Genomic DNA, 16,554 nt, shown 5'->3' with positions numbered 1-16,554 from the left:
TTAAGTTAGAGTGTGCATCTTAACTTTATTTGTAGTGGGTACTGTCATACTTGTTTGCTCATAATCTTGATGCTTGGAATAGTAGGGTCTCCCTTTAGTAGATCTCAACTCACTTGTTTTCATAGCATTCATCCTAATGTCTTTTTCAGTATAACCTCTCTCCTTGAAGCTTTTTTAACAGTTCCTTATGTTCCTTCATGGAGGTTTCCTCTTTGGTACATAACTTCGAGATACGTACAGTTTGATTATCCACTATGTTCCTGAAAATATGCCTGGTATGCATGCTGGTGGAATGCAACATATGGCTGTGCCACATAGGTTTTCTGTATGATGCAGAATCAATGCCTGGGGAACCCCAGATATACCTTCACATCTAAGTACTCAATTACTCAATCACTTTATCAGATGACATCAAATTTCAGAAATGTGGTTGTACTCAGTAAGAAATCGGCAAACTAATTTAGCATAGCTTTGTTCCCTTCCCACAGAAGAAAAACATCATCCACAAATCTGTTGTAGAATAACAGTTGGCCTTTCCATCTGTTTCTCTCATCTACAAACCACTGCTCTTCCCAATGTGCCAAAACAAGATTTGCATAGTTGTTTGCACAGAGGGTGCCCGTGGCTACCCCCCATTTCTGCCAGTAGCGTTGATTTCCATATATGAAGATATTGTTCTCTAGCACTAGCTCTAAAAGGCTACATAAAAGATCAACGATCAACATCCACCAGTTCACGATCAACATAGTCTATTATGGCCTCTACTCCATATTCATTTGGAATACATGTAAATAAATTGTTCACATCCATTGTGACCAATAAGAGACTTTCATACGACATTCTCAGTTCTATTATGTCAAACAGTTGCCTTAAGAATTGTGCTGAGTCTTTTAAGATGATCTTTGCTGCAGGTAACAATTTTTAAGCTCACCTTCTAGACAGATGGAAAGTGGATCAGTTAACCACCCTCTACCTGCCACTATAGGGTGCATGGGCAGATCAAAGCAATTTTTATGGTTCTTTGGTAATCCACTTATGACAGGTACAGTGAGGACAGCTACTTCAAAAAAATCATACAGCTCTTGGTTGATAAATCTGCTCATCAAGTTCTCATACAGTGCATCTTGTACGTTTAGCACCAGTTTATCTACATCCTTTTTCCTGATCACAACATAAGTATTCCCATCACTCAACATTTCTTCCATTTTCCTAACAATCATACGAATTCATCACCACCAGCACACCATCTGTGTCTGCTGGTTTTATTATTATATCTATCCTTTTCTGTAGTTCATCCAATGCAAGATGATCACCATAACTTAAATTATAGAAATGTTTGGCGCTTCTTTCTCTCTGAGCAGCTATTTCATTCTCACATGAGCGTACATACATGTCTACTGTAGGGTGGCTAAGTGGCACAAACGTACTTGTTTTTTAATACTATTTCCTATTGCTTGATGTTTACACTCTCTCACTGCCAATTATATGTTTTAAAGTAACATTCCTTCCAAAGCATTTGAAATCTGTTACAAGTTCATTCACACGAGAACCGGATAGATGGTATGAAGTTCAAACCTCTCTCAAGAACACTCATTTAGTTCATCGTTAGTTGACTATCAGAGATATTTATTACTACAGAACTAGCAATCTCATTCAAAACACTTTCCTTTTTTTCTTTTCCCTGCCTCTGCTTACAGATCTGGGAGCTTGGGGATTGTTCGCTTGAATTAAAAAAGGAAGCTGTCGGAAGTTGGGTAAATGAGTGGCTCCCTTCTTACACATGATTCCTACTAGAGTCGCTGAATCAGCTATTACTTCTGGTTTATCATTTGTTACTTCTGATAATTTATCTTCGCCTCTCACAATTTCCTCCTGTCACACACTGCCATTTAAAGCTCCTTGACTTGGGTTAGAAATTTCTTGAGAATGTACCTCTGCTTGTACTACAAGCTCATGTTGATTGCTATCCATTTTCTTATACGATGTGTATGTTTGCTTCTCTTTTGCAGCACTCAAATGGGGCCGCATCTTATTACTGCGATTATTATTACTGATACCACTATTAGTAAGTTGTTCCTTATGCCATTCAAAAACATGGCCATTTTTGAAATCTTTATAGTCTCTGGATAATTTGTGGCTTTTTATACTTTTTAATTTGGCATCATAGACGTCCAATTTATTGTACCAAAGAGAAAACCTTCCTGAAGGAACATAAAGCACTATTAAAAAACTTCAAGGAGAGAGGTTATACTAAAAAAGGCATTAGGACGAATGCTATGAAAACAAGTGAGTTGAGCTCTACTAAAGGGAAACCCTACTATTCCAAGCTCAAGATTAAGAGCAAACAAGTTCAACAGTACCCACTACAAATAAAGTAAGATGCACTCTAACTTATAGTACTGACAAGACAATATGTGAAATCGTTAAAAAGTATTTGCCAGTATTGACGTCTGATGCCAAAGTAAAAGAAATCATTGGTGATAACCCCAGCTTTGCTTTCAGAAATAAGAAAAACTTGAAGAGGCTGCTACGCCATAAGGGCAGCATTAATAAAGGAGCAAATAATACTGCATATACACGTAGAGGCACTTGGAAGTGTGGCTGCTGTAAGGCTTGTCATTTGATTAATACAAGCAATGTTTTCAAACATCCAAAAACAGGAAAAAGGTATTGTTTACAAAGTTGGGCTACTTGTACCACTAAAAATGTGACTTATAACGCTACATGCTCTCTTTGCTCAGCCTATTATATAGGCAAAACAAACAGAATGCTAAAAGAGCGTATCCTACGGCATTTATCTGATATAAGGAATAAAGTAGAAACAAATGCCCTCTCTTCACATGTGAAGCTTAACATCACCCACTAGTTCAAGTTTATGATCTTTACTGTAAAAGACATATCGAGAGAAAGTGACTTGAGAATAGAACCGAGATAGAAGAACTCAAATGGATAATAGACCTAAAGGCAGATTGATCTCCAGGCTTGAATGGAATGGTACCACTAAAACCAATTCTGAAAGAACGTGGTCTAAATGGGAGGAGATAACAACAGCTTCAACACCACTGGTCCAAAATAAGGGAGTGCTCATTTGAGTGATAGCTACTATGGGAAATGCTTCATAGCTACTATGACGAAGTGATATAAACTGAAGGAGTGGCCCGTTGAGTGACGACTACTGCATGAGGAAGTGATGCAATGGTTTTCAAAAGACCATGATTGGTCTATCCAAGTTTTTAAACATTCAGTTTAAGGCCCAGAAAACAGGATCTGAAGGCGGCTAAGGCTGAAAGCGCTTGTCCTGCTGCCTATTTTACTGGCGTTGTTGCATTAAAGTTTTTATGTGAAATCTGTGCTCTGTTTATGGTGGTACGTTCAACTGTCTGTTTTTAAAGCCGTTTTGGATTTGGACTACCTTCGGTGGTGTGACTTTTTCCTGTGGTGAGAGACCTGGGTACTCAGGCTGACAACAACCTCACATTCGACAATCATGTGGCGGCAGTAGTCAGAAAAGCTTTTTACTTGGTTCATCTCATAAGTAAAGGGATTGCATCCAGAAAAAAGGAGGTTATCGCCTCTCTGTACTCCTCCCTCATTAGACCTATAATTGAGTATAACACCCCATTTGGTATGCAACTCTCCAAACACCTGCACCAGCTGGAAAGGCCACAGAAATACCTCACAAAGAGAATCCATGGCCTCCATCTGTTCTATGTGGACAGGTTCAAATCACTATCTATTCGGTATCATACAGATTGCTCAGAGGTGATCTGTGTCTCACCTACAAGGCAATATCAGAACCTGCCCTACTAGAGATGCTCTATATCCATAAGTCTAACACCTCATGCATTACTCGCTCAATAGGCCTAAATCTAATAGGCGACATCAACAAAACCTGCAGGAGAGACAGGTGTGTCTCCCAGAGACTGCCGTCTCTGAAATAGACTTCCCATACATGTCAGAGTACCTTGCTGACCCTCTTCAAGAGCAACCTTGATGAGTGGACGGGAAACCACAAATTTGTCCCAGGGGTTCCACCTTTGTCCTTCACTGACAGGGGTGACAGGTGCCGACTGAAGTTTCTTTTTTGGGGGATAAACCCTTGGCTAGTCTTGTAAGGGCTCCAGGGCCATTAGCCTGGTAACTTCCTATGAATAGATGGTATTCCTGTGGAAGTTTGGAAGTTAGGGGGGAAAAAACGGTTTTAACAGTATTAAGAGGAGGAGAAGTACCAGCATCCTGGAAGAAGACGGTGGTAACGGTAATACCTAAAGAGGGCAAAGATCCATCGGATCCAGTTTCAAACAGGCCCATTTCACTACTAAACCATGATTATAAAGTGTTTATGTCTAGAACGGCTAAAAGAATGGCAAAAGTGATACCAAAACTGATAGATATGGATCAGTATGGTTTTGTGGAGGGGAGGCAAACATTTGACTATATTAACAGAACATCGATGATCCAGAAGGAAGCAAAATGCAAGCAAGTGCCACTTTTATTGGTGCGTCTTGATGCAGAGAAAGCATATGATAGAGTAGACTCTGACTTCATGAGCAGGGCAATGGAAGCATTTACTTTCCCTGATACAATTATAAGGTTAACTAGAAGAATATATGAGGGATCGGAGGCACTAATTAAAGTGGGTGAGGTCCTCTTCGACAATTTCTGCTTGAGTAGAGGAACCAGGCAGGGGTGTCCGCTTTCCCCTTTGTTGTTTGCATTATATTTAGAACCACTGGCAAAGAAAATAAGGGACTCAAAAATTCAAGGATATAATTGGCATGGTAGTCAGGAAAAGCTGGCTCTATTTGCAGATGATATTATTATATACCTGACAAATCCAGAAAGGAACATTACAGTGTGTGGAACATTTTAAGTTAGTTTCAAATCTTCTCAGGATACAAAATTAATTAAGCTAAAACAAAGGCAATAGTGGTACATTATGTACCCACACACTAATTGGTCCAACAATATCCATATTTATGGGGACATGCTAAAATGAAGTAACTAGTATGGATTAGAAACGACTATGTGGTGGCAAGTATGGATATGTGGGAAGAGACTAAACAGACGATAATACAAAAATTGAGAAACTGGAAGTTTTGTTATATGGCTATGGATACTAAGATACAAGCCATTAAATGTTTTTAGTCCTTTTAGCCTTATACACAGGTCAGGCATGCGTTTATCAACCAGAGGAGAAGTTGTGGATAGCAATTTAAAAAGAGTTGAAGAATTTTTTATCTGGGAAGGGAAGACAGCAATGGTCAAATGGGATAAGATGATTCTACCAATAAAACAAGGTGGACTGGGATTATCTAATTTGAAGGGGTATTTTAGAGCAACACGGTTAAGGCTCTTATATACAGCACAAGCAGAAAACTATAATTCAGAGTAGAAAGGAATGATGCTGACACAGGGAGGAAGATCAAGAAATAAGGAGATATTGGGATTTTGGATGCAGAATCTTAGGGAGAACAACCAAAATCATACAAAGTATTATATTCATAAAATAGCAGGGAGTATTCTAAGAACCAAACCAGCACGAGAATGGAGAAAAGAGATTTTGCCAATAGGGTTGACTGTGGTCAGGGATACACCTAAGCATGAGGGGTCTGGAATTTACTGGAGAAAACTAGCAAAGGAATCAAGGCATTGGGAGCAAATAACTAGAAAGGGAAAGGTAATAGAATGGGAAGAGGCCACAAATTTATTTAGACTGCAGGTTAGAGACTGCCTACCCTATCAAGGATTGATATCAGAGTACAGGCAAAGAGAAAGAAATAGGGGGCTCCTAAATGAAAGACCAGCACTGGTAGAGTTTTTAATAGAATCTAGAACAAAAGCTACAGTTAAAAAATAATTTGTAAAGTATATAAAATATTGCATGATAATTATAAGAATCAATCAGAGGAGCTTAGAAAGGATTGAAAAGAGAGATTGGATAAGCAAGTCACAAAGAGACAATGGGGAAATATATATATATATCTCCCAAATATGCAACAAAATCTAGAAGATTTAGGATCTTTGCCTGGAAGTGTTTACATGGGTATTTTTATACCGCAAGTAAACTCCAAAGAATTTTTCTTCAGGTGGATAGCAAATGTTATAGGTGTGATGGGCAAGAAAGAGGCAGCTGGGAACATATTTTTTTGTAAACCTTCAGAGAGCTCAGAAACAAGACCAAAAAAGCCATCCTTTCAGATAAAAAGAATTATTACTTTGAACTCCAGCAATCCACCAAAAAAGAACCAAAGAAGTTCTGGTCCACTATCAATAATCTACTTACCCCAGGCAAAGTAGTAACACCCAACCCACAGAATTTAGACCCTGATAATCCCTCTTTAATAGCCAACAACTTCAACACCTTCTTTACTACTTCCATACAAAGTCTAGCTAATCACTTATCTCCTGATGCTTCTCAACTGCTTTTAAATAACATCAACAACTCCCTTCTTCCCCTTCAACTTCAACCCATACCCACCTCCTACATACAATCTCTTTTACAAAAACTTAAACCCACTACCCCTCAGCAGATAAGCTTCCTGCTGAATTCCTTCAAGTAGCAGCTAAAGCTATTGCCTACCCTGTTTCTATCCTAATAAACAGATCCATAAAGAAAGTACTTTCCCAGCAATCTGGAAAATATCACACATCATACCCTTACACAAAGGAGGCAAATCCACTGACCTTTCAAACTTTCTATAGCACTATTATCTCCACTAGCTAAAATCATGGAAAATGTATACATAAACAACTACTTAACCATCTCCTTCATAACAACCTACTAGCTAATACTCAACATGGATTTAGACCTGCACATAGTACTACCACTGCACTACTTTCTTTTACCAACACCATCAACTGTAACCGTAACAACAATAAACTAACCTCTTCTCTTTTCCTAGACCTGTCTAAAGCCTTGATATGGTCAACCATACACTTCTTTACACATATTAAAATCCCTTGCCCTGGATTTCTCTTCCTAACCTGGTTTTCATCCTATCTTGAAAATCGACAACAAGCAGTGCTATGGAAAACTCTCTATCTGCTCTACTACCTGTCTCTTTAGGAGTACCTCAAGGATCTATACTAGGCCCACTCTTATTCTCTATCTTTATTAACGATCTCCAATCATCTATCCAAAACACTACCTGTATACAATATGCAGATGACTCTACCATCATTTGCACAGCTTCCACTCAAACTGAACTCCATTCACTGACACAATCTACCTTTTCTACCGTTGAACAGTGGTTCTCAAAAAGATGTCTTCTCCTCAACCCCAAGAAAACAAAACTATTACTATTCTCACCTACCCACAAATCTTCTCAACTAAACTTCACTATTACTGCAAGTGACCATTCTCATCTCCCCCGACTCTTCTACCAAACTGCTTGGTGTTACTATTGATAATAATCTTAGCTATGATTTTCATATCAATAACACTATAAAAGCAGTTAATAAAAAGATTGGATCACTGTATAGAATTAAACCCTTCCTTACACCAGAAGCACGAACCACCTTAGCACAATCACATCTTATCTCAACCCTACTATATGCCTCCTCTATTTCCACCAATCTCTAAAACAATCTTAGGAAACTGACTACATCCTACCATAATATAGCTCGCTTTGCCACAGCATCCCAGTATAGAACCCACCATTGTCTAAACTTAAAACACTTACACTGGTTGGAACTTCCTAACAAACTTATCTATCAACAACTCTTAATAACACATAACATTCTATATCAACCAGCAAAGACACCTGCTCTTAGTAACCTCTTGACCCCTATAATAACTTGAAACAACTAAAAGCTACAAGTCAAAACAACTAGAATTATAAATTCTGCAGGTAACTGCCTTTTCTCTAACTCAGTAGGCAAATTATGGAATAACCTGCCCTCACACATTACCTCTCTAGGCTCCTTTCATCTTTTTAAAAAACAACTTCTTTTACATCTGAACAACTTCTGGCTCTGCTCTTGTACCAACCCAGACTAATCTACTATCGTTATTCTACTATCATATTTCCTCATTTCAAAACTGCAACCTTTCTCAATGATCACTAATAACTCAATGAATGACTGAAACAAAAAAAAAAAAAAAAAAAAAAAAAAAAAAAATATAGCACTATATGTTTTTTATTACTTGATCTAGACTAATATGTATGCATTAGTGCTCTCTGTCTGTGTCACAGGCATTTATTGTAAATGTTTCTTTTCTATAACCTTGCTTTAATCTGAGGAGCTTTTCTCCCCGGGCCTCCACTGAAAATGGAAATTATCCAGCTGGACTAGCCCGGTCAACAAATGTAAAATAAAAAAAAATAAATAAAAAATTGTAAGTGTGATGAGCTGGCAGACTTTTGGGATTCCCTGCAGACTGCCCTTTCGGAGATGCTGGGTGAGCAGATTGGACTGACTGGGGAGATGACTTTTTTAGTTATGTTACATAACTGGAATTGCCTAGACATAGTAAATCTTTGCTGGGTCTTAATTATGTTGGCTGCCAAAAAAGCAATTACTAGAAAATGGAAATCAAAAAACAGACCAACTTTACTAGAAGTAGTGAATATAGTGACAGAGATAAAACAACTGGAACTGGGATCTTTAGAAAAGGGAAGGAGCAAACTACACAGGAAAAAATGGGAATTGTGGGAACACTATATGCAGAGCAGGAACGAGATTTAAGAGGTAGGATTTGAATGGCTATATAATGCTCAACTGACAATGACTGGATATTTTATAAGTGATGTACAATGTTCGCAACTTCAATGGTGTCTGTGATGTAAACTGCAACTAAAGTGATATCATTTTGTATGTTTTTCAGTTATATAAAGGTAAGACTGCCTTTGTCATATGTGTAAATTTAATAAAGATGTTTAAAAAAAAGTTACTAGAAACATACGATAACTATGAAACCAAAGACCGAGTTGTGAGACTAGGGCAAATCAGAAGAAAAAAAAAACACTAAATGTTCATTTATATACTGGTATGGAGTCAGGCTGGTCAGCAAACTTAATGGAGAGCATTTTAAACTGCTGAGATAAAACATAGCAGTAATTTCATTTCATTGTGTGTTCTCCCAATTCTGCACATAGTTCTCAGTAGTGAATTATATCCACTTCTATTGAACTTTAAAAAAAATAAACCTCAAACTTAAAATGGAATCTAATTTTTTAGCAATTAAACTGGCCGTTCTATGCAGAGAAAGAAGGTTTAGCTAAATAGTAGAAATTATTTCAGCCTCAGTTCTGTTTCTCACCGTCAATGCACTCCAGGGAAGTAAAAATAAGGCAGTTCTAACAGATTCACAGGGGGCTGGGCTATGGCCTCAACAAAGATCAGTCTATCCATGCACTGTAAAACTTTCTAAACTTTTCCATGCACACCCTCATCTCAACTTGCTGCTTACACTAAATAAAAAAGAAAATCTGTATAAAACTAGCAGAAATGATCTCATTTAATCAACCAAAATAAAATGCATGCCATGAGAGTATCAAAAATGTTGAAAACCTGTGGAATGATGAGCAGCATTTGCAACAGCCCCCCCCCCACCATACACACAGGAACGAGGTGAAAGATCTACAGAATAAAACAACACAAGCTGCAATGTATGAACTCCTTCAACAACCTAAAACTAGTAATCAGCCATATCTCTGAAGTGAAGCTGGTTACTTACCACACAACTGTAATGAGCCCGAGCCTTACCTTAGTTGTGATCCTGTCAATCTGCTGGTTCTGACTCTCAATCTCATTGCCCATATCCAAAGCCAGATTCTTCAGGTTGCCAAGGATGTTGCCCACCTGCTCTAGATTCTCCTCCATCTCATCTTCACGAGCATCATTGGTTACCCTACAGGAAAGGGCAGAGGGTTCAAACAATGAGGCAGCTAGTCGCATTTGATTTTACCCTTTACTACATTATTCACACCATCATCAGATCTATGCAACAAAAGTGCAGCAGGTTCCAAACTTCTATTTCTAGATGAAACATTGGGACTGATTACGTGGACTTGCGTACCGTAATCACACAGCACCCAGAAATTTCCTTGCTAAATGCTTTCTTCTAGGAAAGACAGCAGATACACAGGAACTGAGCTGTGTTTCACAAGAAAAAGGCAGCAGTCAACTTTGGATTCCCACCATCAATACTGCACTATGATATTAGTGCTGGGTGCTTTCTGTGAAGTTCTGCTGAAAAATTTTATCATCTGAAGGTTTTCATGCAAGCCTACAGAACATACTCGCACAGTGAAATGCTGGCAATGATCTATTTTAACTCTCTCAATAAACTATAGTTGAAATGCAAAAAATAGAAATGTACAACACTGATTTCACAAAAAAAAAGTGTTTTACAGGTAGGTGGAAAGCTCTTGCCCCCCCCCCCCCCCACACACACACCTTCACCTTTAAAATATGCTACCTTGAAATCACGTAACCTTTGGGCTAAAGGGAAACTTCCTTATCCTCACAATTCCTCCGTCTGATGACAATACACATTTCTTAAAATCTGCGTTATGATGCAACTTGGTATGATGAGAACCCAAGCATTCCTTTAGCAATTCTTTCTGCAGCATTGCAAGGGAAGTCACCTGGCTCAGCTTCACAGTTGTTGAATGTGCAATGTACAGGCAGTTATGATGCAATTCAGTGTGTTTTTTTTTTTCCTGTTAATATGTTTGCTTTAATTACAAAACACATTTTCTACACCAGTTTATAAAGAAAAGGCAAATACGTAGATGGTTACCTATTTTAAATGTGCCAATTTAATCAAATTTAGCTTAAGCCAAAAAAAAGGGGTCAAACAGCAACTGATGAGTTACAACAAAATGTTTTACCACCATACACTCTGCAGAGGCCTATCTTCCTCCATCCTCACTCTTACTAAAATTAACCCTAGTGCACCAGCACTTATTTGGGGGTAACAAGCTCTCCCTTTTGTAGTAAAGCAATTTAGTTAAGTGGCTTTTCACACAGGTGTGTGCAAACAAAGTCACAAATTTGTACTTCACTAAACTGGGAACCTGCCAGAGGTACGCTAACTCATTATTTCAGGTCACAAGTGCACAGCTACTTAAACTTAAGAACATGAAATATAAAATCAAATGGGAATTATAGAACTCATTGCAGCCTCAACTCATCTAACTCCCTCCTCCTCCATGCAAGGATGCTTTATAATAATTAATTAGGGTGTGGACGGCAAAAATAACGAAAACCTTTAATTACAGTCGGCATTTACAAGCTCATTCTTAACTGGAAGAGAAGAGCTTGCAAAGACATGAACAGATGTATAAATGACTACAAATGAAAATGCAAACAACTTTATGAATCAATGTTACAACAATAAGTAAATAAAGTACAAAAATAAAACATTTCAAAAATCCATATCAAGCTGAAGTCCTTTCCCTTGGATGACTAAAATAAAATGGGAACAAGTAATTCTTAAAGTTTGTTATTCTGAAGAGCCATTAAAAGTAACTCCACTTCAGCTCCCTATCAATATAAAAACTGTAAAACCCATACCGGACACTACTAAAACAGCTTAGTCATACTAACAGAGCAAAAATTTGTCCAAATGATATTCAAATTAAAAATTCATAAAGTCAGAAATTAAATAGATGCTTAAAAATGTTATATATATATATATATATATATATATATATATATATATATATATATATATATATATATATATATATATACACACACACACACACACACACACACATACACACACAGTAGATCTAAAAAGTGTACACATTCCTGTTAAAATGCCAGGTTTCGTAATATTAAAAAAATGAGACCACAATAAATAATTTCAAAACTTTTTCCACCTTTAATGTGACCTATAACCTGTACAATTCAATTTAAAAACAAAGAAATCTGTTAGAGGAAAATATAAAAAAATAAAAAATGTACAATAATATGGTTGCATAAATGAGCACACCCTTAAACTAATAATTTTGTTGAAGCACTATTTGATTTAATTACAGCATTCAGTCTTCCTGGGTACACACCTGCCATCAATTAAAGAGACTCTGATTAGCCCCAAATAAAGTTCAGCTGCCCTAGTAGGATTTTCCTGACATTTACTCAGTTGCCTGCTACAGCAAAAGCTATGGTTTGCAGACAGCTTACAAAGCATCAAAGGGTTGTCATTGCTGAAAGGTATCAGTCAGAAGGGTACAAAAAATTTCCACATCATTGGATATACCATGGAACACAGTGAAGACAGTCATCAGAAAGTGGAGAAAAGACCTTACAAAGAACTGGACGTCCCTCCAAAATTGATGAAAAGACAAAGATGAAAACTGATCAGGGAGGCTGCCAAGAGACCTACAGCAACACTGAAGGAGCTGCAGGAATTTCTGGCAAGTGCTGGTTGTGTACTACATGTGACAACAATCTCCCGTAGTCTCCATATGTCTGGACTATGGGGTAGGGTTGCAAGACAGAAGCCTTTTCTTACAGAGAAAAACATCCAGGACCAGCTAAAATTTGCAAAACAGTACATCAAGTCTCCCAAAAGCATGTGGTAAAATGTGTTATGGTTCGATGAGACCAAGGTTGAACTTTTTGGCCACAATTCTAAACGGGACCTTTGGCACAAAAACAACACCGCATCACCAAAAGATCATCATCCCCATGGTGAAGCATGGTGGTGGCAGTATCATGCTTTGGGATTACTTTTCTTCAGCTGGAACTGGGGCTTTAGTCAAGGTGGAGGGAATTATGAACAGTTCCAAATACCAGTCACTTTTGGCACAAAATCTTCAGGCGTTTGCTAGAAAGCTGAAGAGGAATTTCATCTTTCAACACAACAATGACCCCCCAAGCATACATTCAAATTGCTTCACCAGAAAAAAAAAAAAAAAGTTTTAGAATGGCCCAGTCAGAACCCAGACCTAAATCCAACAGAAAATATGAAGGGTGACCTGAAGAGGGCTGTCAACAAGGAGCGCTTTTGCAAGGAAGAGTTGGGCATATATTGCCAAGTCAAGATGTGCCATGCTGACAGACTCCTACCCAAGAATTCTACTGAATGCTGCAATTAAATCAAAAGGTGCTTCAACAAAGTTTAGTTTAAAGCTATGCACACTTATGCAACCAGCTTATTGCACTTTTTAAATTTTTTATATTTTCCCCCCTAACAGAATTGTTTTTCAATTGAACCATACAGGTTAAAGGCCACATTAAAGGTGGGAAAGTTTTGAAATTATTTTTGTGGTCATTTTTTTATATCACAAAAACCTGCTGGTATTTTAACAGGGGTCTGTACACTTTTTATATCCACTACACACACACACACACACACACATATATATATATATATATATATATATATATATACATACACACACACACACACACACACACACTATATAGATATATACACATACACGCATGCACACACACACACACATACATACTCTTACCGCCACAGTCAAAAGACCTTTCAATGCTGGGGCATGGCTTGGATGGCAGACAAAGCAGCACAAACTTTCTGCTCTGCAGTATTAGAAATCTTCTGACAAGAATTATATATAAAATTCATCAACAGCAACTTGAAAGAGATCAATCTACAATCCAGGAATCTTAAGCTATTAGTGTATTTTTCAACCAATAATCTTTATATTTTTCTGTCATACTTCAAAGAAGAAAGAAGAAAGAATTACAATTGTAAAAAGATGAGTCTTGCCAAATCTACTCAGCAGGAAAACTTTATAAAAAAAGAACTACATTCAATTCTAGCAAATATTCAAGACTTGATTCTGAAAACAGACAAACTAGACCTTAAGGTTAATAAAATGAAAGAAGAGCACAACCAAAAGCTGTTTGCTGAATTTCCTGTTTGCACTTAATTTTAAATTGTTTTTTTCTTAAAACTTGCATATTTTCTGTCCTTGACCTAGCACTCTTGTGTGGGGTCATTTACTGCACTGTTATAACTTGATATTACTTGTGAACCTCTGCTATCTCTGTAAAAAACAAAAAAAAAAAAAAATCTTGCTTTTTTCCCACTTTTCTGAGAGTTAAAAAAGTTCAGTTACAGGCTTGCTGTTCCTGAACTGTTTGAAAGTTTCTGTGAGGCCATTTTTGCTTGGGCTGAAGGAGGGTCTCTCTGTTGATCAGTGGCAGTGACTAACATTGAGCAGCTTCCTGCCCCCGTAGAGGTGGTTACTGACTTGAAACTGTAGTTTTATTGGCCACTAGGGGTCATTTCCATAACTCCTTCATCTTCCTCTCTTAAAACCTAGTTGCCTCGTGGTTTGGGCGTCTTTTCAGGCTTGTTGGCTGTTGGTGAAGCACCCTCCAAGAGGAAAAAACGCTGAGAGAAGAAGGGAGCCACTTTTGAGATTTTAAGTATTTTTTCTCTATTTGCTAAGTTTTTCTGCATAGCTGCCTAGCTTGAGCATTTTCTGGCTTGTTAAACTTGATTTCTGTATTAGTAGCTGTATTTAGAGCACAACCAAAAGCTGTTTGCTGAATTTCCTGTTTGCACTTAATTTTAAATCGTTTTTTCTTAAAACTTGCATATTTTCTGTCCTTGACCTAGCACTCTTGTGTGGGGTCATTTACTGCACTGTTATAACTTGATATTACTTGTGAACCTCTGATATCTCTGTAAAAAACAAAAAAAAAAAAATCTTGCTTTTTTCCCACTTTTCTGAGAGTTAAAAAAGTTCAGTTACAGGCTTGCTGTTCCTGAACTGTTTGAAAGTTTCTGTGAGGCCATTTTTGCTTGGGCTGAGGGAGGGTCTCTCTGTTGATCAGTGGCAGTGACTAACATTGAGCAGCTTCCCCGCCCCCCGTAGAGGTGGTTACTGACTTGAAACTGTAGTTTTATTTTCCCTTTTGGGTCTATTCCTGCTTCTTTCCAGCCCCTGCTATCAAGCACGCTTTAACGTGCTTTAGCGTGGAGTTGCCACTAGAGCAGCATCGGGCAGCGCCGGTTAAACTCTTTCTGGCTCCAGAAAGTCTGTTCTTCAATTTTTCCCTTAGAACTGCTCTGTTAGGAACCTAAACAATTTACACCTACACTAAAAAGTGCAGCACTTGTTCCAAATAGCTTCTTCTTCTCAAAAAGCTCAGCACTTGTCTTATAAGCATTCTCTTTGCAGGTTAAGCACTCCTATATTATACAAATCTCTCACTAGCAAAACCCCCCAGGAGTGCCCACTTCCCTGCTAAGCCCACTACTTTTCTGTCTCATACCAACTCATAATTCTTTCTAGCATGTCGAAGGGTCAGATGCTGGCGTCCTCTCCTGCCCATTTGGTGAATCTGGGAATTCTGAGACAATGTTACAATTGCCTCATGTACACGGACAACCCTCTCCTCCTCCCACGTAACACTAACACTTGTGAGAGATGCAGCTATTTAGCCAGACTGGAGGCTGAGCTCTCTCAACTCAGGACTGGCAAGACCAGGCAGGAGGAGAAGGCAACTACACACACCACAATACCAGTCTCACATAACTCAACCACACCACTGAATCAAACACATAAACACACTAAGACATACTCGGAGGCTCTGAGTAAAAATTTACCTAAACAGCAGAGGCCTCCAAAGCAGACACCCAAGCAACTGCAAACTCAATACACCACACAAACAACACATAAACAACAAAATCAGTGTGCAAAGCAGTCACTGCCCTTAAGGCCAAATACAACACCAAACATACTTGTCATAGGTGACTCCATAGTCAGACACACTGACGTCCCGCTCACCAGACTGAGTAAGGAGAAGGTCACAGTAAGCTGCCTGTCGGGCGCTAGAATCCACCACATAACACAAGCACTCAGGTCTCTCAACAGCAGGTACAAGTACGACTCAGTCATTGTCCACGCTGGTGTCAACGACCTGAGACGTACCTCCTTGGACTACATGAAGAGACATTGAGGAGCTCTCTGATTATGTAGCCCAGGCAGGTATGACCCTGACCTTGAGCAGTATCCTACCTTCACCTAGAATGATGCCACAATACAGTGATAAGATGATCAGCTTTAATAATTGGCTTAAATTCTGGTGTCATTCAAAGGGGATCCAATGTCTGTCTGCCTGGGATGACATGCTGGACAAGCCACGCTGCTTCGCAAGGGACGGCTTGCACCTGTCACCCCTAGGCTTCCGGATATTGGCAAAGGCTCTTGCCACCCCATAGTGCCTTTTTAGGCAAGGCTCAAATTCTAAACCTACCACCCTAGAACACAAAAAGTAAAAACTAAGGGTAATGCTGCTCAATGCCAGAAGTCTCAATCTCAAGATGCACGCACTCGAGGCCCTTCTCAGTATGGAGAACATCGATGTCTGTGCTGTGACAGAAACCTGGTTCAAGGCTCCTGAGAGCACCCCAGCACTAGCAGGTTTCACCTCATATCATGCCCGCCCCAAAATCCGGACAACACCAAGAAAGGAGGGGGTGTCCATATTCATAAAGGACACCCACACCTCAAGGTTGGTGGCAACACACGATGCATCGGAGACCATCCAGGTGCAATTAACCATAGGCAAGACTGCTCTGCAATTTGTAGCATGTTACAGGCCACC

At 38.7% G+C, this 16,554-nt stretch overlaps 1 protein-coding gene across 2 annotated transcripts in view; it reads right to left on the bottom strand.

Moving 5' to 3' along the window:
* Nucleotides 1-16,554, bottom strand: part of SNAP23 (synaptosome associated protein 23) — an 815,608-nt gene that overhangs the window by 23,406 nt on the left and 775,648 nt on the right. For both annotated transcript variants that reach the window (XM_044074077.1, XM_044074078.1), the window contains exon 7: nucleotides 9,712-9,856. In XM_044074077.1, coding sequence (XP_043930012.1) covers nucleotides 9,712-9,856 — 145 coding nt within the window. The remainder of the gene's footprint in view (nucleotides 1-9,711; nucleotides 9,857-16,554) is intronic.

Source organism: Protopterus annectens, chromosome 6.part0 (assembly GCF_019279795.1).
Source record: "Protopterus annectens isolate FY-2018-M chromosome 6.part0, PAN1.0, whole genome shotgun sequence".
NCBI classification, from domain to species: domain Eukaryota; kingdom Metazoa; phylum Chordata; order Ceratodontiformes; family Protopteridae; genus Protopterus; species Protopterus annectens.
Note: the sequence above shows the minus strand (reverse complement) of the source record. Positions and strands in the feature narration are given on the sequence as shown.